General features: G+C 36.9%; 1 protein-coding gene across 1 annotated transcript in view; it reads right to left on the reverse strand.

Moving 5' to 3' along the window:
- The window catches only part of LOC143918160 (uncharacterized), a 129,901-nt gene extending 115,791 nt beyond the window's left edge, over positions 1-14,110 (reverse strand). Inside the window, exon 1 of the mRNA XM_077439890.1 lies at positions 9,033-14,110. Within this exon, the coding sequence (XP_077296016.1) occupies positions 10,300-13,977 (3,678 nt within the window). The 5' untranslated portion in view covers positions 13,978-14,110 and the 3' untranslated portion in view covers positions 9,033-10,299. The remainder of the gene's footprint in view (positions 1-9,032) is intronic.
- Positions 14,111-19,097: the final 4,987 nt, after the last annotated feature.

Consider the following 19,097-nt stretch of genomic DNA (forward strand, 5'->3'; position numbering starts at 1 on the left):
TCTTTGATTTCGGTGATCCTTAGTTTAGGTTGGGTTAGGTTTGGTGAGGTAAGCACGTTTTGTGTATTTTTTTGCAATGTCGAATTCTTTGATTTCGGTGATGCTTAGGTTAGGTTGGGTTAGGTTTGGTGAGGTTAGCACGTTTTGTGTATATTTTTGCAATGTCGAATTCTTTGATTTCAGTGATGCTTAGGTTAGGTTGGGTAAGGTTTGGTGAGGTAAGCACATTTTCTCTATATTTTTGCAATGTCGAATTCTTTTAATTTGGTGTTGTTTAGGTTCGGTTGGGTTAGGTTTGGTGAGGCTTGCACGTTTTGTGTATATTTTTGCAATTTTATATTCTTTGATTTCGGTGTTGGTTAGGTTAGGTTGGGTTAGGTTTGGTGAGGTTAGCTCGTTTTGTGTAAATATTAAAATCTCAAATTCTTTGATTTCGGTGATGCTTAAATTAGGTTGGGTTTGGTTTGGTGAGGTTAGCACGATTTGTGTTAATTTTTGCAATCTCGAATTCATTGATTTTGGTGATGGTTAGGTAAGGTTGGGTTCGGTTAAAGGAGGTTAGCGAGTTTTGTGTAAATCTAAATATATCAAATTTTTTGATTTCGGTGATGGTTAGGTAAGGTTGGGTTGAGTTTGGTGAGGTTCGCACGTTTTGTGTATATTTTTGCAATTTTATATTCTTTGATTTCGGTGTTGGTTAGGTTAGGTTTGGTTAGGTTTGGTGAGGTTAGCTCGTTTTGTGTAAATATTAAAATCTCAAATTCTTTGATTTCCGTGATGCTTAACTTAGGTTGGGTTTGGTTTGGTGAGGTAAGCACGATTTGTGTTATGTTTTGCAATCTCGAATTCATTGATTTCGGTGATGGGTAGGTAAGGTTGGGTTCGGGGAAAGGAGGTTAGCGAGTTTTGTGTAAATCTAACAATATCAAATTCTTTGATTTCGGTGATGGTTAGGTTAGGTTGGGTTAGGTTTGGTGAGGTTAACACGTTTTGTGTATATTTTTACAATGTCGAAATCTTTGATTTCGGTGATGGATAGGTTAGGTTGGGTTAGGTTTGGTTAAAGGAGGTTAGCGAGTTTTGTGTAAATCTTACTATATTAATTTTTTTGATTTCAGTGATGGTTAGGTTAGGTTGGTTTAGGTTTGGTGAGCTTCGCACGTTTTAAGTATATTTTTGCAATTTTATATTCTTTGATTTCGGTGTTGGTTAGGTTAGGTTGGGTTAGGTTTGGTGAGGTTAGCATGTTTTGTGTATATTTTTGCAATGTCGAAATCTTTGATTTCGGTGATGGATAGGTTAGGTTGGATTAGGTTTTATGCGGTAAGCACGTTTTGTGTATTTTTTTGCAATGTCGAATTCTTTGATTTCGGTGTTGGTTAGTTTAGGTTGGGTTAGGTTTGGTGAGGTTAGCACGTTTTTTGTATTTTTTTGCAATGTCGGCTTTTTTGATTTCGGTGATTCTAAGGTTAAGTTGGGTTAGGTTTGGCGAGGTTAGCATGTTTTGTGTATATTTTTGCAATGTCGAAATCTTTGATTTCGGTTATTAGGTTAGGTTGGGTTCGGTTAAAGGAGGTTAGCGAGTTTTGTGTAAATCTAAATATATCAAATTTTTTGATTTCGGTGATGGTTAGGTTAGGTTGGTTTAGGTTTGTTGAGCTTCGCACGTTTTGATTATATTTTTGCAATTTTATATTCTTTGATTTCGGTGTTGGTTAGGTTAGGTTGGGTTAGGTTTGGTGCGGTTAGCACGTTTTGAGTATATTTTTGCAATTTTATATTCTTTGATTTCGGTGTTGCTAAGGTTAGGTTGGGTAAGATTTGGTGCGGTTAGCACGTTTTGTGTATTTTTTTGCAATGTCGAATTCTTTGAATTCAGTGATGCTTAAGTTAGGTTGGGTTAGGTTTGGTGAGGTTAGCACGTTTCGTGTATATTGTTTTGCAATGTCAAATTCATTGATTTCGGTGATGGTAAGTTCAGGTTGTTTTCGGTTAAATGAGGCTAGCGAGTTTTGTGTAAATCTTACAATCAGAAATTCTTTGATTTCCGTGATGCTTAGGTTAGGTTGGGTTAGGTTTGGTGAGTTTAGCACGTTTTGTGTATATTTTTGCAATGTCGAATTTTTTGATTTCGGTGATGGTAAGTTCAGGTTGTTTTCGGTTAAATGAGGCTAGCGAGTTTTGTGTAAATCTTACAATCAGAAATTCTTTGATTTCGGTGATGGTTAGGTTAGGTTGGGTTAGGTTTGGTGAGGTTATCATGTTTTGTGTATATTTTTGCAATGTCGAAATCTTTGATTTCGGTGATGGATAGGTTAGGTTGGGTTAGGTTTGGTGAGGTTAGCACGTTTTGTGTATTTTTTTGCAATGTCGACTTCTTTGAATTCGGTGATTCTTAGGTTAAGTTGGGTTAGGTTTGGCGAGGTTAGCATGTTTTGTTTATATTTTTGCAATGTCGAATTCTTTGATTTCAGTGTTGGTTAGGTAAGGTTGTGTAAGGTTTGGTGAGGTTAGCATATTTTCTCTAAATTTTTGCAATGTCGAATTCTTTGATTTCGGTGATAGTTAGTTTAGGTTGTTTTCGGTATTGTGAGGCTAGCGAGTTTTGTGTAAATCTTACAATCAGAAATTCTTTGATTTCGGTGATGCTTAGGTTAGGTTGGGTAAGGTTTGGTGAGGTAAGCACATTTTCTCTATATTTTTGCAATGTCGAATTCTTTTAATTTGGTGTTGTTTAAGTTCGGTTGGGTTAGGTTTGGTGAGGCTTGGACGTTTTGTGTATATTTTTGCAATTTTATATTCTTTGATTTTGGTGTTGGTTAGGTTAGGTTGGGTTAGGTTTGGTGAGGTAAGCACATTTTCTCTATATTTTTGCAATGTCGAATTCTTTTTAATTTGGTGTTGTTTAGGTTCGGTTGGGTTAGGTTTGGTGAGGCTTGCACGTTTTGTGTATATTTTTGCAATTTTATATTCTTTGATTTCGGTGTTGGTTAGGTTAGGTTGGGTTAGGTTTGGTGAGGTAAGCACATTTTCTCTATATTTTTGCAATGTCGAATTCTTTTAATTTGGTGTTGTTAAGGTTCGGTTGGGTTAGGTTTGGTGAGGCTTGCACGTTTTGTGTATATTTTTGCAATTTTATATTCTTTGATTTCGGTGTTGGTTAGGTTAGGTTGGGTTAGGTTTGGTGAGGTTAGCTCGTTTTGTGTAAATATTAAAATCTTAAATTCTTTGATTTCGGTGGTGCTTAACTTAGGTTGGGTTTGGTTTGGTGAGGTTAGCACGATTTGTGTTAATTTTTGCAATCTCGAATTCATTGATTTCGGTGATGTTTAGGTAAGGTTGGGTTCGGTTAAAGGAGGTTAGCGAGTTTTGTGTAAATCTAAATATATCAAATTTTTTGATTTCGGTAATGGTTAGGTAAGGTTGGGTTGAGTTTGGTGAGGTTCGCACGTTTTGAGTATATTTTTGCAATGTTATATTCTTTGATTTCGGTGTTGGTTAGGTTAGGTTGGGTAAGGTTTGGTGAGGCTCGCACGTTTTGTGTATATTTTTGCAATGTCGAATTAATTGATTTCGGTGATGGTTAGGTAAGGTTGGGTTCGGTTAAAGGAGGTTAGCGAGTTTTGTGTAAATCTAACAATATCAAATTCTTTGATTTCGGTGATGGTTAGGTTGGGTTAGGTTTGGTGAGGTTAACACGTTTTTTGTATATTTTTGCAATGTCGAATTCTTTGATTTCGGTGATGCTTAGGTTAGGTTGGGTAAGGTTTGGTGAGGTAAGCACATTTTCTCTATATTTTTGCAATGTCGAATTCTTTGATTTTGGTGTTGTTTAGGTTCGGTTGGTTTAGGTTTGGTGAGGCTTGCACGTTTTGTGTATATTTTTGCAATTTTATATTCTTTGATTTCGGTGTTGGTTAGGTTAGGTTGGGTTAGGTTTGGTGAGGTTAGCTCGTTTTGTGTAAATATTAAAATCTCAAATTCTTTGATTTCGGTGGTGCTTAACTTAGGTTGGGTTTGGTTTGGTGAGGTTAGCACGATTTGTGTTAATTTTTGCAATCTCGAATTCATTGATTTCGGTGATGGTTAGGTAAGGTTGGGTTCGGTTAAAGGAGGTTAGCGAGTTTTGTGTAAATCTAAATATATCAAATTTTTTGATTTCGGTAATTGTTAGGTAAGGTTGGGTTGAGTTTGGTGAGGTTCGCACGTTTTGAGTATATTTTTGCAATGTTATATTCTTTGATTTCGGTGTTGGTTAGGTTAGGTTGGGTAAGGTTTGGTGAGGCTCGCACGTTTTGTGTATATTTTTGCAATGTCGAATTAATTGATTTCGGTGATAGTTAGGTAAGGTTGGGTTCGGTTAAAGGAGGTTAGCGAGTTTTGTGTAAATCTAACAATATCAAATTCTTTGATTTCGGTGATGGTTAGGTTGGGTTAGGTTTGGTGAGGTTAACACGTTTTTTGTATATTTTTGCAATGTCGAATTCTTTGATTTCGGTGATGCTTAGGTTAGGTTGGGTAAGGTTTGGTGAGGTAAGCACATTTTCTCTATATTTTTGCAATGTCGAATTCTTTGATTTTGGTGTTGTTTAGGTTCGGTTGGTTTAGGTTTGGTGAGGCTTGCACGTTTTGTGTATATTTTTGCAATGTCGAATTTTTTGATTTCGTTGTTGTTTAGGTTAGGTTCGGTTAGGTTGGGTGAGGTAAGCACGTTTTGTGTATATTTTTGCAATGTCGAAATCTTTGATTTCGGTGATGGATAGGTAAGGTAGGGTTAAGTTTTGTGCGGTTAGCACGTTTTGTGTATTTTTCTGCAATGTCGAATTCTTTGATTTCGGTGATGCTTAGGATAGGTTGGGTTTGGTTTGGTGAGGTTAACACGATTTGTGTTATTTTTTGCAATTTCGAATTCATTGATTTCGGTGATGGTTAGATTAGGTTGGGTTCGGTTAAAGGATGTGAGCGAGTTTTGTGTAAATCTTACAATATAAAATTCTTTGATTTCGGTGATGGTTAGGTTAGGTTGGGTTAGGTTTGGTGAGGTTAGCACATTTTGTGTATATTTTTGCAATGTCGAATTCTTTGATTTCGGTAATGCTTAGGTTAGGTTGGGTTGGGTTTGGTAAGGCTAGCACGTTTTGTGTATATTTTTGCAATGTCGAATTCTTTGATTTCGGTGATGCTTAGGTAAGGTTGGGTTAGGTTTGGTTAAAGGAGGTTAGCGAGTATTGTGTAAATCTTACTATATCAATTTTTTTGATTTCGGTGATGGTTAGGTTAGGCTGGTTAAGGTTTGGTGAGCTTCGCACGTTTTAAGTATATTTTTGCAATCTTATATTCTTTGATTTCGGTGTTGGTTAGGTTAGGTTGGATTAGGTTTAGTGAGGTAAGCTCGTTTTGTGTAAATATTACAATCTCAAATTCTTTGATTTCGGTGATGGTTAGGTTAGGTTGGGTTAGGTTTGGTGATGTTAGCACGTTTTGTGTATATTTTTGCATTGTCGAATTCTTTGATTTCGGTGATGCTTAGGTTAGGTTGTGTTAGGTTTGGTTAAAGGAGGTTAGCGAGTTTTGTGTAAATCTTACTATATCAATTTTTTTGATTTCGGAGATGGTTAGGTTAGGTTGGTTTAGGTTTGGTGAGCTTCGCACGTTTTAAGTATATTTTTGCAATTTTATATTCTTTGATTTCGGTATTGGTTAGGTTAGGTTGGGTTAGGTTTGGTGAGGTTAGCATGTTTTGTGTATATTTTTGCAATGTCGAAATCTTTGATTTCGGTGATGGATAGGTAAGGTTGGATTAGGTTTTTTGCGGTAAGCACGTTTTGTGTATTTTTTTGCAATGTCTAATTCTTTGATTTCGGTGTTGGTTAGTTTAGGTTGGGTTAGGTTTGGTGAGGTAAGCACGTTTTTTGTATTTTTTTGCAATGTCGGCTTCTTTGATTTCGGTGATTCTAAGGTTTAGTTGGGTTAGGTTTGGCGAGGTTAGCATGTTTTGTGTATATTTTTGCAATTTCGAAATTTTTGATTTCGGTGATTAGGTTAGGTTGGGTTCGGTTAAAGGAGGTTAGCGAGTTTTGTGTAAATCTAAATATATCAAATTTTTTGATTTCGGTGATGGTTAGGTTAGGTTGGTTTAGGTTTGTTGAGCTTCGCACGTTTTGAGTATATTTTTGCAATTTTATATTCTTTGATTTCGGTGTTGGTTAGGTTAGGTTGGGTTAGGTTTGGTGCGGTTAGCACGTTTTGAGTATATTTTTGCAATTTTATATTCTTTGATTTCGGTGTTGCTAAGGTTAGGTTGGGTAAGATTTGGTGCGGTTAGCACGTTTTGTGTATTTTTTTGCAATGTCGAATTCTTTGATTTCAGTGATGCTTAAGTTAGGTTGGGTTAGGTTTGTTGAGGTTACCACGTTTCGTGTATATTGTTTTGCAATGTCGAATTCTTTGATTTCGGTGATGGTAAGTTCAGGTTGTTTTCGGTTAAATGAGGCTAGCGAGTTTTGTGTAAATCTTACAATCAGAAATTCTTTGATTTCCGGGATGCTTAGGTTAGGTTGGGTTAGGCTTGGTGAGTTTAGCACGTTTTGTGTATAATTTTGCAATGTCGAATTTTTTGATTTCGGTGATGGTAAGTTTAGGTTGTTTTCGGTTAAATGAGGCTAGCGAGTTTTGTGTAAATCTTACAATCAGAAATTCTTTGATTTCGGTGATGGTTAGGTTAGGTTGGGTTAGGTTTGGTGAGGCTAGCACGTTTTGTATATATTTTTGCAAGGTCGAATTAATTGATTTCGGTGATGGTTAGGTTAGGTTGGGTTCGGTTAAAGGAGGTGAGCGAGTTTTGTGTAAATCTTACAATATAAAATTCTTTCATTTCGGTGATGGTCAGGTTAGGTTGGGTTAGGTTTTGTGAGGTTAGCATGTTTTGTCAATATTTTTGCAATGTCGAAATCTTTGATTTCGGTGATGGATAGGTTAGGTTGGGTTAGGTTTTGTGCGGTAAGCACGTTTTGTGTATTTTTTTGCAATGTCGAATTCTTTGATTTCGGTGTTGGTTAGTTTAGGTTGGGTTAGGTTTGGTGAGGTTAGCACGTTTTTTGTATTTTTTTGCAATGTCGGCTTCTTTGATTTCGGTGATTCTAAGGTTAAGTTGGGTTAGGTTTGGCGAGGTTAGCATGTTTTGTGTATATTTTTGCAATGTCGAATTCTTTGATTTCGGTGATAGTTAGTTTAAGTTGTTTTCGGTATAGTGAGGCTAGCGAGTTTTGTGTAAATCTTACAATCAGAAATTCTTTGATTTCGGTGATTTTAAGGTTAGGTTGGGTTAGGTTTGGTGAGGTAAGCACGTTTTGTGTATTTTTTTGCAATGTCGAATTCTTTATTTTCGGTGATGGTTAGTTTAGGTTGGGTTAGGTTTGTTGAGGTTAGCACGTTTTGTGTATATTTTTGCAATGTCGTATTCTTTGATTTCGGTGATGCTTAGGTTAGGTTGGGTTAGGTTTGATGAGGTGAGCACGTTTTGTGTATATTTTTGCAATGTCGAATTCTTTGATTTCGGTGATGGATAGGTTAGGTTGGGTTAGGTTTTGTGCGGTTAGCACGTTTTGTGTATTTTTTTGCAATGTCGAATTCTTTGATTTCGGTGATGCTTAGGTAAGGTTGGGTAAGGTTTGATGAGGCTAGCACGTTTTGTGTATATTTTTGCAATGTCGATTTAATTGATTTCGGTGATGGTATGGTTAGGTTGGGTTCGATTAAAGGAGGTTAGCGAGTTTTGTGTAAATCTTTCAATATCATATTCTTTGAGTTCGGTGATGGTAAGGTTAGGTTGGGTTAGGTTGGGTGATGTTAGCACGTTTTGTGTATATTTTTGCAATGTCGAATTCTTTGATTTCGGTGATGAATAGGTTAGGTTGGGTTAGGTTTTGTGCGGTTAGCACGTTTTGTGTATTTTTTTGCAATGTCGAATTCTTTGATTTCGGTGATGCTTAGGTTAGGTTGGGTTAGGTTTGATGAGGCTAGCACGTTTTGTGTATATTTTTGCAATGTCGAATTAATTGATTTCGGTGATGGTAAGGTTAGGTTGGGTTCGATTAAAGGAGGTTAGCGAGTTTTGTGTAAATCTTACAATATCAAATTCTTTGAGTTCGGTGATGGTAAGGTTAGGTTGGGTTAGGTCGGGTGAGGTTAGCACGTTTTGTGTATATTTTTGCAATGTCGAATTCTTTGATTTCGGTGATGGATAGGTTAGGTTTTGTGCGGTTAGCATGTTTTGTGTATTTTTTTGCAATGTCGAATTCTTTGATTTCGGTGATGGTTAGTTTAGGTTGGGTTAGGTTTGGTGAGGATAGCACGTTTTGTGTATTTTTTTGCAATGTCGACTTCTTTGAATTCGGTGATTCTTAGGTTAAGTTGGGTTAGGTTTGGCGAGGTTAGCATGTTTTGTGTATATTTTTGCAATGTCGAATTCTTTGATTTCGGTGATAGTTAGTTAAGGTTGTTTTCGGTATAGTGAGGCTAGCGAGTTTTGTGTAAATCTTACAAACAGAAAATCTTTGATTTCGGTAATTTTTAGGTTAGGTTGGGTTAGGTTTAGTGAGGCTAGCACGTTTTGTGTAAATTTTTGCAATGTCGATTTAATTGATTTCGGTGATGGTTAGGTAAGGTTGGGTTCGATTAAAGGAGGTAAGCGAATTTTGTGTAAATCTTACAATATCAAATTCTTTTATTTCGGTGATGGTTAGGTTAGATTGGGTTAGGTTTGGTGAGGTTAGCACGTTTTGTGTATATTTTTGCAATGTCGAATTCTTTGATTTCGTTGTTGTTTAGGTAAGGTTGGGTTAGGTTGGGTGAGGTAAGCACGTTTTGTGTATTTTTTTGCAATGTCGAAATCTTTGATTTCGGTGATGGATAGGTTAGGTTGGGTTAGGTTTTGTGCGGTTAGCACGTTTTGTGTATATTTTTGCAATGTCGAATTCTTTGATTTCGGTGATCCTTAGTTTAGGTTGGGTTAGGTTTGGTGAGGTAAGCACGTGGAAAAGACTTCGATAATGGTTTGATGTAGTTTATTGAAATGTAAAATTTGCACGTGGTGGTTCAGCGGAGCGTACGGAACACAAGTTGTCCGTACGCCGTCTGCTCGAACTCTGTCGACCGTCGCGTATTTCCGCTTGGGCCGACACTAATGCCAACTCGTCAATAATGCCAATCGACAATCAGTTAATAAGACTGTTTGCCACACGTCATTACAAAAGTCGGAACATAGTCCCACATAGGAAAACTGTTGAACAATACAGTTATTCTACAGAGTTACAGCATTACTGACGAGTCGTTTACAATAAATCATAGCTCTTAAAATAATTAAATAGAGGGTGAATAATGAAACCTTTGCCTCATCCAGTGTGAGGATAAAATCAATTTATTGGTTCAGTAATATTTCAACTTATAGGTATACCTCTGGTGAATGTTGTTTCTATTTACATTAAAATTTTTGAAATCTCCTTTGAAGCTGTGAATAAGCATTACAAGATAAGTTTACTTTAAAGAAGAGAGAGTGGACTGTATATGGTTTAAAACTTAAGCATTCCTCATCTTGATGTTAACTTAGACAATACAATGTTGACACTGTTACAGTTGTCAAGACAGATCAGCTATTACCGATCAACTAAACTTAATTAGTGAGTGTAATGCTCCTAAGTTAACTTGATTTCATCAACAAGTAGCACAAACATTGCTAAATTAAAAGTAAATTGGAAAGTCATTCATTCATTCCTACAAGCAGGAAATGAAGGCGAACTATGATTATAGATGTCTCTACGTTAAACATCGAAATGTTCAGTATTATAATATTTACTTATTCTATGATTCACATAAATACTATAAACAGTAAGAGTTAACTTATGTTTTCATAACAAGAAACATAAGACCTGCGGATGACTCCCGGCAGGTTATAATTAAGTAGACATGAAATAATTTAAGATGCTCCATTAAGTGTGGCTTGGAGACTAACATTAACAAATCATGAATCTAATTTTAACTGTCAAATTTGAACAGTTTATTTTAAACTCGGATATAATCCTTCCGAGTGATGACATGAGACAAGTCTTATATTATAAAGACAAAATGATTAGATTAAATTCGGAGATATATACTGCCGAATGTTAAAATGAAAATAGCTTAAATTATACACACAACACAATTAAAGTGAATTACGGAGTACTACTATTAACATTGAATGATTTAAACTCATGATTACATCTAATAAGTAATATGAGTTGGGGGTAGTGTCTTCGGGTTAAACTAAGCTACCGAAGTTGACGGAATTGAAGCTGCTGTTTCTCCTCCCTCTTGCTGATCTTCCTTCCTGTCAAGTGGTCCTTGTGGTAGAATCGGCAATGGCGCCACTAGATGACTGGACCGACGAAACTCTCCGCTAGCAGTAAAGACGTCGACGACTCGAACTCTGCCATCTGGTCCGGGATACAATTTAGTGACTCGACCCAAGACCCATCGGGTTGGCAGCATGTGTTCCTCCTTTAACAGGACCATTTGACCCACACTCAGATTGTTGCTCGAGTCCTTCTTCCATTTGTGTCGTAACTGCAAAGAATGTAAATATTCCGCCGACCAACGTTTCCAAAATGCTGCTGTGGTCAATTGTATCTGAAGCAGATTGGCATGGACATTAGTGTTATATTTAACCTCCATTGGAAGAGCGAGTAAGGATCTGCCAATTAAGAAATGTCCAGGTGTGAGGGGTAAAAGGTCTAGTGGATCCGAAGACAAGGGACTAAGAGGACGGGAATTCATGCAAGCTTCTATTTGAGTCAATACCGTACAAAATGATTCGAAATTTAAGGTGGTGGCCTTTAACACCTTGTTTAAATGAATCTTCATGGATTTAACCGCTGCTTCCCACAGCCCTCCCATGTGAGGCGCCCTTGGCGGGTTAAACTTCCAACGAATCCCTTCGGAGGCTACATACCGTAGTAGCTTCTCCTCATGAGGACGTTCGTAAATTAATTTTACTAAATTAACGAGTTCACGACTTGCACCGACAAAATTAGTAGCATTGTCGGAATATATCGTATTGGGCCTGCCACGTCTGGCTACGAATCTTCTTAAACAATTTAAGAAATTTGAACTCGTTAAGTCTCCGACAAGTTCCAAGTGAACTGCCTTACTGGAAAAACACACAAAGACACAAACGTAACCCTTAATTATCTTAGAATTCTTATTGCAACCACTCTTCACAGGAAAAGGTCCTGCGAAATCTATCCCCACATGACTGAAAGGAAAATTCGCAGTGGTACGTTCAAGCGGGAGTAATCCCATTAATCTATTGTGTGACAGTGGTTTATTTCTGAAACAAATGACACATGAACGCACCACTCCTTTGACAGTATTATGTCCGGCCAATGGCCAATAGGTCTGCCGCAATAACGACAGTAAGGCTTGAGTACCCAAGTGAATATATTTCAAGTGCGCATCTCGGACAATCATGTGTGTAAGTTTATGCTTATTTGACAAGATAATGGGTGACGTTGATAGAGTTGTTCCCAGAGGAAGTCTACTTCCAACACAAATTAAATTCTCGTGGAATAGAGGGGACAATTTAGCTAATTTACTGCTACTGGGAATTGGATGTCCCTTGCTCAGCAAACGATATTCCAATGGAAATGATTCCATTTGCGATAACCTTATCAAATTATTTAAAGCATCTTTTAATTCTAAAGCGGACGGTTCGTTATTTTCTTTAACGTTTAATTGTTTATTCCTTAGTGGCCGACGAACATATGATAAAACTCGAAGGAGTCTTGGAAGATGAGAATGTTTATCTATCCAATTATTTTCCCTCACAAGGGTAGCGTTAGTGACTACCCTTCTCTCTGGAAGATCTATTGTGATCTCAGGAGGTCTTCGAGGCCATCGTGATTCGTCTAATTTCAACCAACTAGGGCCGTCCCACCATAACGAATTATGATTTAATTCTGATGGTTGAGTCCCTCGAGAAATTAAATCTGCTGGATTGTCTGTAGAGGAGACATGGTACCACTCAATGGGTTGAGATATTGATTGGATTTCGGCCACTCGATTGGCAACGAAGGTGGTCCATTTACATGACTCTCCTCTAATCCAATGCAATGCGACGGTTGAATCCGTCCAATAATATTTTTCATTAATATGAATTGTTAATTGGTCTATTGTTGACTTCATTAACTTTGATAATAACATAGCGGAGCACAGCTCTAAACGCGGAATAGTTACAAAACTGAGCGGAGCGACTCTCGAACGAGAACACACAAGATGACATTTGGAATTTCCCAATTGATCAGTACATTTTACATAAATACAAGCACCATAAGCTTTCTCGGATGCGTCACAAAATCCGTGTGCCTGTATATTAATGGCATTATTTAGTATTATCAATCTAGGAATTTTATAAAGTTTCATGACTGTATTGGATAATTGACAATCTTTCCATTTTTTGAAGATTGTCTGAGGAATGAGTTCAATAAGTTTTAATAAAAATAAATTTAACCAATCTGATTGGACACTAGGTCCCACCATCAAAATATTATTTAGTGAGATATTGGACGTTGTCTTCGCGGACGCATCAAAAACTACACGATATTTAGTGGTAAGGCTAGACTCCTTAACCACGACGTGATGAGGTAAATAACAATGAACCTCATGTGCCTCCGGAGGTTCACACTCTGACATATGTCCTAAATTTATGTACTCTTCTAAAACTTTATTGTATTCCATTTTTAAATTATTATTGGCTAAAAAACGTCTTTCCAAAGTTTTGTGTCTTTTCTCCGCAATGTGCAATGAACTTCCTAATACTACCGGGGAATTTTTATATGGTAAAGCTACACAAAATCTACCGTTTTTATCTCGTGATGTGTGTGCTTGGAAATGTTCCTCACATCTTTTCTCCTCAAGAGATTGATGTTTTACCATAGGAACCTGGTCGATCATCCAAAAGTTTTGAATGTGACTGTCTAATTGACTTAAGCCTATGTGGCTCTTCCCTGGAGCATTATTTACTTCGGGATATGGACCAACTATTGTCCATCCGAATTCGGTATCCTTTAAGATAGGCATACCTTTTCCTAACTGGATGGTTCCTGCTTTCATAGCATGAACGCAAATCTCGGCGCCGAGCAATAAATCGATTGGCGTCGGTTTATTCCAAAGGGGATCTGATAACTTGATTCCCGCTGGTATTGAAATTAACTGTTGATCCAGTTTCACAGTTGGAATTTCGCCAGTAATTTCTGGTAATACCAAACACAACACTTTGGTTGAGTAATTAGTGGTTGAAGACCTTATGGTCACCTTGGTGATGTGACGAATGCTACTTTCTTGATTAGCGATACCTACAATTTTTTGAGAGATTTTCTCTAACTTGAAGTTATTCTTCTTAGCGAAAGATGTGGTAACATAGTTGACTTGTGAGCCGGAATCTAATAATGTGCGACCCTTAACGACCGTTCCATTGGACGTTATAATGTCTACTTGTACCGTCGGTAAAATTATCTCCCTTTGAGAGAAATGAGTAGAATGAGCATTAATTGACTTCCTTCCCGTATTATTGGAACTAAATGTATCGTCCTGATGCAACAAAGTGTGATGGTTTTGTTTGCACCTTAAGCAATTATAGTTAGACTTGCAATTTGTTATCTTATGCGATGAATTTAAACATTTAAAACACATGTTATTAGATTTAACGAATTCATTTCTTTCCATACTGGATTTTGCTTTGAATTTATCACATTTGCCTATGAAATGATTATTTCGACAGAATGCGCATGCGTTTACCTTACTTGATGGGTTTTTGTTCGCGACATGAGTTCTCATGATTCTTTGACGACTATGAGGGAATTCCTTCACCGTAGTTACAGATGCAGTAGATTGTAATACATTACATCTATTCTGCAAGAATGTCTCTAAACTTTCATATGGTGGCATTTCTCTGCTAACCAGCGATATTTCCCAGTCTCTTACTATATTAAAAGGTAATTTCCTTAGAACTAAACATGTTACCCATGGATCTAAAATTTCTCTCGCGTAACCCAACGATTCAATGTTTTTAATACACACTGTTACCTGATTCAATAGATTTCGCAATTCGATATGTGATTCTATTGTGATTAATTTTAAGTCACAAAGTGAATTAATCCTAGTTTTGAGATTAAGTCTTGGTAAATTATATTTCTTGTCTAAAATACTCCAAGCTATTTCGTAATTGTCTGAGCTAATATCTAAACCTGATACAGCTGCCAAAGCGGGACCGATTAAGGATTGATGCAAATATTGCAATTTCGTGACATTCGAATATTCCGTTTTGTTTCCTATTATATTCTTAAAAGCTTGTTGAAACGATTGCCATTCAGATGGATCTCCCTGAAATGTGGGAATGGTTAACGTCGGTAACTTATCTCTAGCAAATTTAATTGTTGCTTGCTCTACCTTTAGTTTACTATCTTGAAAGGATTGGCAATCTAATGCTGCTTTAAGATTTTTAACTGTTATTGTAATTGCATCGTACTCTTCGTCTATTTTGGCCGCTTTCGGTATGTCTGTAAGGTTATCTAAATATTCGTAATGGAGTTTTCGGACATAATCGTATGCTTCTTTAATGGTTTGATACTGTCCTTCATCTAATTCGGAGGATTTATCTATTTTTCCTTTTAGTCTTTGTACCGCGCCTGAATACCTTAATTCTATTGACGTCATTATAACTTCTACTTTATTTTCCTTCGCTAATATTTCTATCGATTGAGTCTGACTTCGAGTCTGATGTATTCTAGAGCTTGACCTGTCTCTAATAGGTTCTACGTCCCTAGTTGGATTTCGACCTTTATGCGACTTGGAAGTCGAAGCTTCTATTTCCTCGTTTTCAGCACTTGACATTTGTTTCAGAAAGTTGCACTATTTCGTCTCATAAATACAGTTGTTCTCTACTATAGCTGTCAATTGAACTATTCGTAGAGATAAGGTAATAATATTCAATGATTAACCGTGAATCTTAATATTCTACTTTAACTATTATCACCAGAATCTATCCAACATATTTTGGAAGAAATAACAACCCTAAATTGGTGGGTGCTTGATTTAAACCACTTTGGGGCTACAAGTCTTGTGATTTATTTTAAATCACCACTGTTTCATCACACATTATGAAACAAAGAGATCTACCGATGTATGAATATGCCGGTATGTACTTGATTTAATCCACTTTGGGGCTACAAGTGTAATTCCACATTTATCGTGGAAGGGGGGGGGGGGGGAGGGTGTTTCTACACACATTAAGAAACAAAGATCTACCGATATGAATATACCGGTATGTACTTGGTTTAAGCCACTTTGGGGCTACAAGTATAATTCCACATTTATCGTGGAAGGGGGGGGGGGGAGGGTGTTTCTACACACATTAAGAAACAAAGATCTACCGCTATGAATATACCGGTATGTACTTGGTTTAAGCCACTTTGGGGCTACAAGTATAATTCCACATTTATCGTGGAAGGGGGGGGGGGGGAGGGTGTTTCTACACACATTAAGAAACAAAGATCTACCGATATGAATATACCGGTATGTACTTGATTTAATCCACTTTGGGGCTACAAGTATAATTCTCCACGTGCTTTGCTAATTTTACACTACATCTGATTTTACACTTTTAATACGAAATTCGATGCGACCGATGAAACATTCCTTCGTAGCGCGATATTATTTTATACAATCGCGTTAATTAATTGTTATACTTTAAAACATATTTTAAAACTGACCTACCCACATGATTGCCTTTTGAACAGATTGCCTGAGATTGAATACATTCACTTACTTGAATATCCTTTACGATGTTTATGTGATCGTTCCGATAATTTTGGATTACCTCTGTGTCCCATGCGTCTTTGTAGGTTATGTTTTTATTTATATATTTTCTGCGTCAATCACGCGGTCATGTACCTCTGTACATCAATCAATATATTGCTGAAATAGAAGCAAACATGTTATTAGTATTGGAAAGGTATGGATAGTAACAAAGGAACGATACCGATTTCTTAATTGACATCCATTTTTTCTCGACCACGTTTTTTCCTATTGGTTTGTCCGTTTGGTGTTGTGGCCTAGGTTACTGGTGTCCGGTTCGAAATGACCATCATGGAAAAGACTTCGATAATGGTTTGATGTAGTTTATTGAAATGTAAAATTTGCACGTGGTGGGCCAGCGGAGCGTACGGAACACAAGCTGTCCGTACGCCGTCTGATCGCTGACTCTGTCGACCGTCGCGTATTTCCGCTTGGGCCGACACTAATGCCAACTCGTCAATAATGCCAATCGACAATCAGTTAATAAGACTGTTTGCCACACGTCATTACAAAAGTCGGAACAGCACGTTTTGTGTATTTTTTTGCAATGTCGAATTCTTTGATTTCGGTGATGCTTAGGTTAGGTTGGGTTAGGTTTGGTGAGGTTAGCACGTTTTGTGTATATTTTTGCAATGTCGAATTCTTTGATTTCAGTGATGCTTAGGTTAGGTTGGGTAAGGTTTGGTGAGGTAAGCACATTTTCTCTATATTTTTGCAATGTCGAATTCTTTTAATTTGGTGTTGTTTAGGTTCGGTTGGGTTAGGTTTGGTGAGGCTTGCACGTTTTGTGTATATTTTTGCAATTTTATATTCTTTGATTTCGGTGTTGGTTAGGTTAGGTTGGGTTAGGTTTGGTGAGGTTAGCTCGTTTTGTGTAAATATTAAAATCTCAAATTCTTTTATTTCGGTGATGCTTAAATTAGGTTGGGTTTGGTTTGGTGAGGTTAGCACGATTTGTGTTAATTTTTGCAATCTCGAATTCATTGATTTTGGTGATGGTTAGGTAAGGTTGGGTTCGGTTAAAGGAGGTTAGCGAGTTTTGTGTAAATCTAAATATATCAAATTTTTTGATTTCGGTGATGGTTAGGTAAGGTTGGGTTGAGTTTGGTGAGGTTCGCACGTTTTGTGTATATTTTTGCAATTTTATATTCTTTGATTTCGGTGTTGGTTAGGTTAGGTTTGGTTAGGTTTGGTGAGGTTAGCTCGTTTTGTGTAAATATTAAAATCTCAAATTCTTTGATTTCCGTGATGCTTAACTTAGGTTGGGTTTGGTTTGGTGAGGTAAGCACGATTTGTGTTATGTTTTGCAATCTCGAATTCATTGATTTCGGTGATGGGTAGGTAAGGTTGGGTTCGGGGAAAGGAGGTTAGCGAGTTTTGTGTAAATCTAACAATATCAAATTCTTTGATTTCGGTGATGGTTAGGTTAGGTTGGGTTAGGTTTGGTGAGGTTAACACGTTTTGTGTATATTTTTACAATGTCGAAATCTTTGATTTCGGTGATGGATAGGTTAGGTTGGGTTAGGTTTGGTTAAAGGAGGTTAGCGAGTTTTGTGTAAATCTTACTATATCAATTTTTTTGATTTCGGTGATGGTTAGGTTAGGTTGGTTTAGGTTTGGTGAGCTTCGCACGTTTTAAGTATATTTTTGCAATTTTATATTCTTTGATTTCGGTGTTGGTTAGGTTAGGTTGGGTTAGGTTTGGTGAGGTTAGCATGTTTTGTGTATATTTTTTCAATGTCGAAATCTTTGATTTCGGTGATGGATAGGTTAGGTTGGATTAGGTTTTATGCGGTAAGCACGTTTTGTGTATTTTTTTGCAATGTCGAATTCTTTGATTTCGGTGTTGGTTAGTTTAGGTTGGGTTAGGTTTGGTGAGGTTAGCACGTTTTTTGTATTTTTTTGCAATGTCGGCTTTTTTGATTTCGGTGATTCTAAGGTTAAGTTGGGTTAGGTTTGGCGAGGTTAGCATGTTTTGTGTATATTTTTGCAATGTCGAAATCTTTGATTTCGGTTATTAGGTTAGGTTGGGTTCGGTTAAAGGAGGTTAGCGAGTTTTGTGTAAATCTAAATATATCAAATTTTTTGATTTCGGTGATGGTTAGGTTAGGTTGGTTTAGGTTTGTTGAGCTTCTCACGTTTTGATTATATTTTTGCAATTTTATATTCTTTGATTTCGGTGTTGGTTAGGTTAGGTTGGGTTAGGTTTGGTGCGGTTAGCACGTTTTGAGTATATTTTTGCAATTTTATATTCTTTGATTTCGGTGTTGCTAAGGTTAGGTTGGGTAAGATTTGGTGCGGTTAGCACGTTTTGTGTATTTTTTTGCAATGTCGAATTCTTTGAATTCAGTGATGCTTAAGTTAGGTTGGGTTAGGTTTGGTGAGGTTAGCACGTTTTGTGTATATTGTTTTGCAATGTCGAATTCATTGATTTCGGTGATGGTAAGTTCAGGTTGTTTTCGGTTAAATGAGGCTAGCGAGTTTTGTGTAAATCTTACAATCAGAAATTCTTTGATTTCCGTGATGCTTAGGTTAGGTTGGGTTAGGTTTGGTGAGTTTAGCACGTTTTGTGTATATTTTTGCAATGTCGAATTTTTTGATTTCGGTGATGGTAAGTTCAGGTTGTTTTCGGTTAAATGAGGCTAGCGAGTTTTGTGTAAATCTTACAATCAGAAATTCTTTGATTTCGGTGATGGTTAGGTTAGGTTGGGTTAGGTTTGGTGAGGTTATCATGTTTTGTGTATATTTTTGCAATGTCGAAATCTTTGATTTCGGTGATGGATAGGTTAGGTTGGGTTAGGTTTGGTGAGGTTAGCACGTTTTGTGTATTTTTTTGCAATGTCGACTTCTTTGAATTCGGTGATTCTTAGGTTAAGTTGGGTTAGGTTTGGCGAGGTTAGCATGTTTTGTTTATATTTTTGCAATGTCGAATTCTTTGATTTCAGTGTTGGTTAGGTAAGGTTGGGTAAGGTTTGGTGAGGTTAGCATATTTTCTCTAAATTTTTGCAATGTCGAATTCTTTGATTTCGGTGATAGTTAGTTTAGGTTGTTTTCGGTATAGTGAGGCTAGCGAGTTTTGTGTAAATCTTACAATCAGAAATTCTTTGATTTCGGTGATGCTTAGGTTAGGTTGGGTAAGGTTTGGTGAGGTAAGCACATTTTCTCTATATTTTTGCAATGTCGAATTCTTTTAATTTGGTGTTGTTTAAGTT

Source organism: Arctopsyche grandis, chromosome 1 (genome assembly GCF_051622035.1).
Source record: "Arctopsyche grandis isolate Sample6627 chromosome 1, ASM5162203v2, whole genome shotgun sequence".
Taxonomy (NCBI): Eukaryota; Metazoa; Arthropoda; class Insecta; order Trichoptera; family Hydropsychidae; genus Arctopsyche; species Arctopsyche grandis.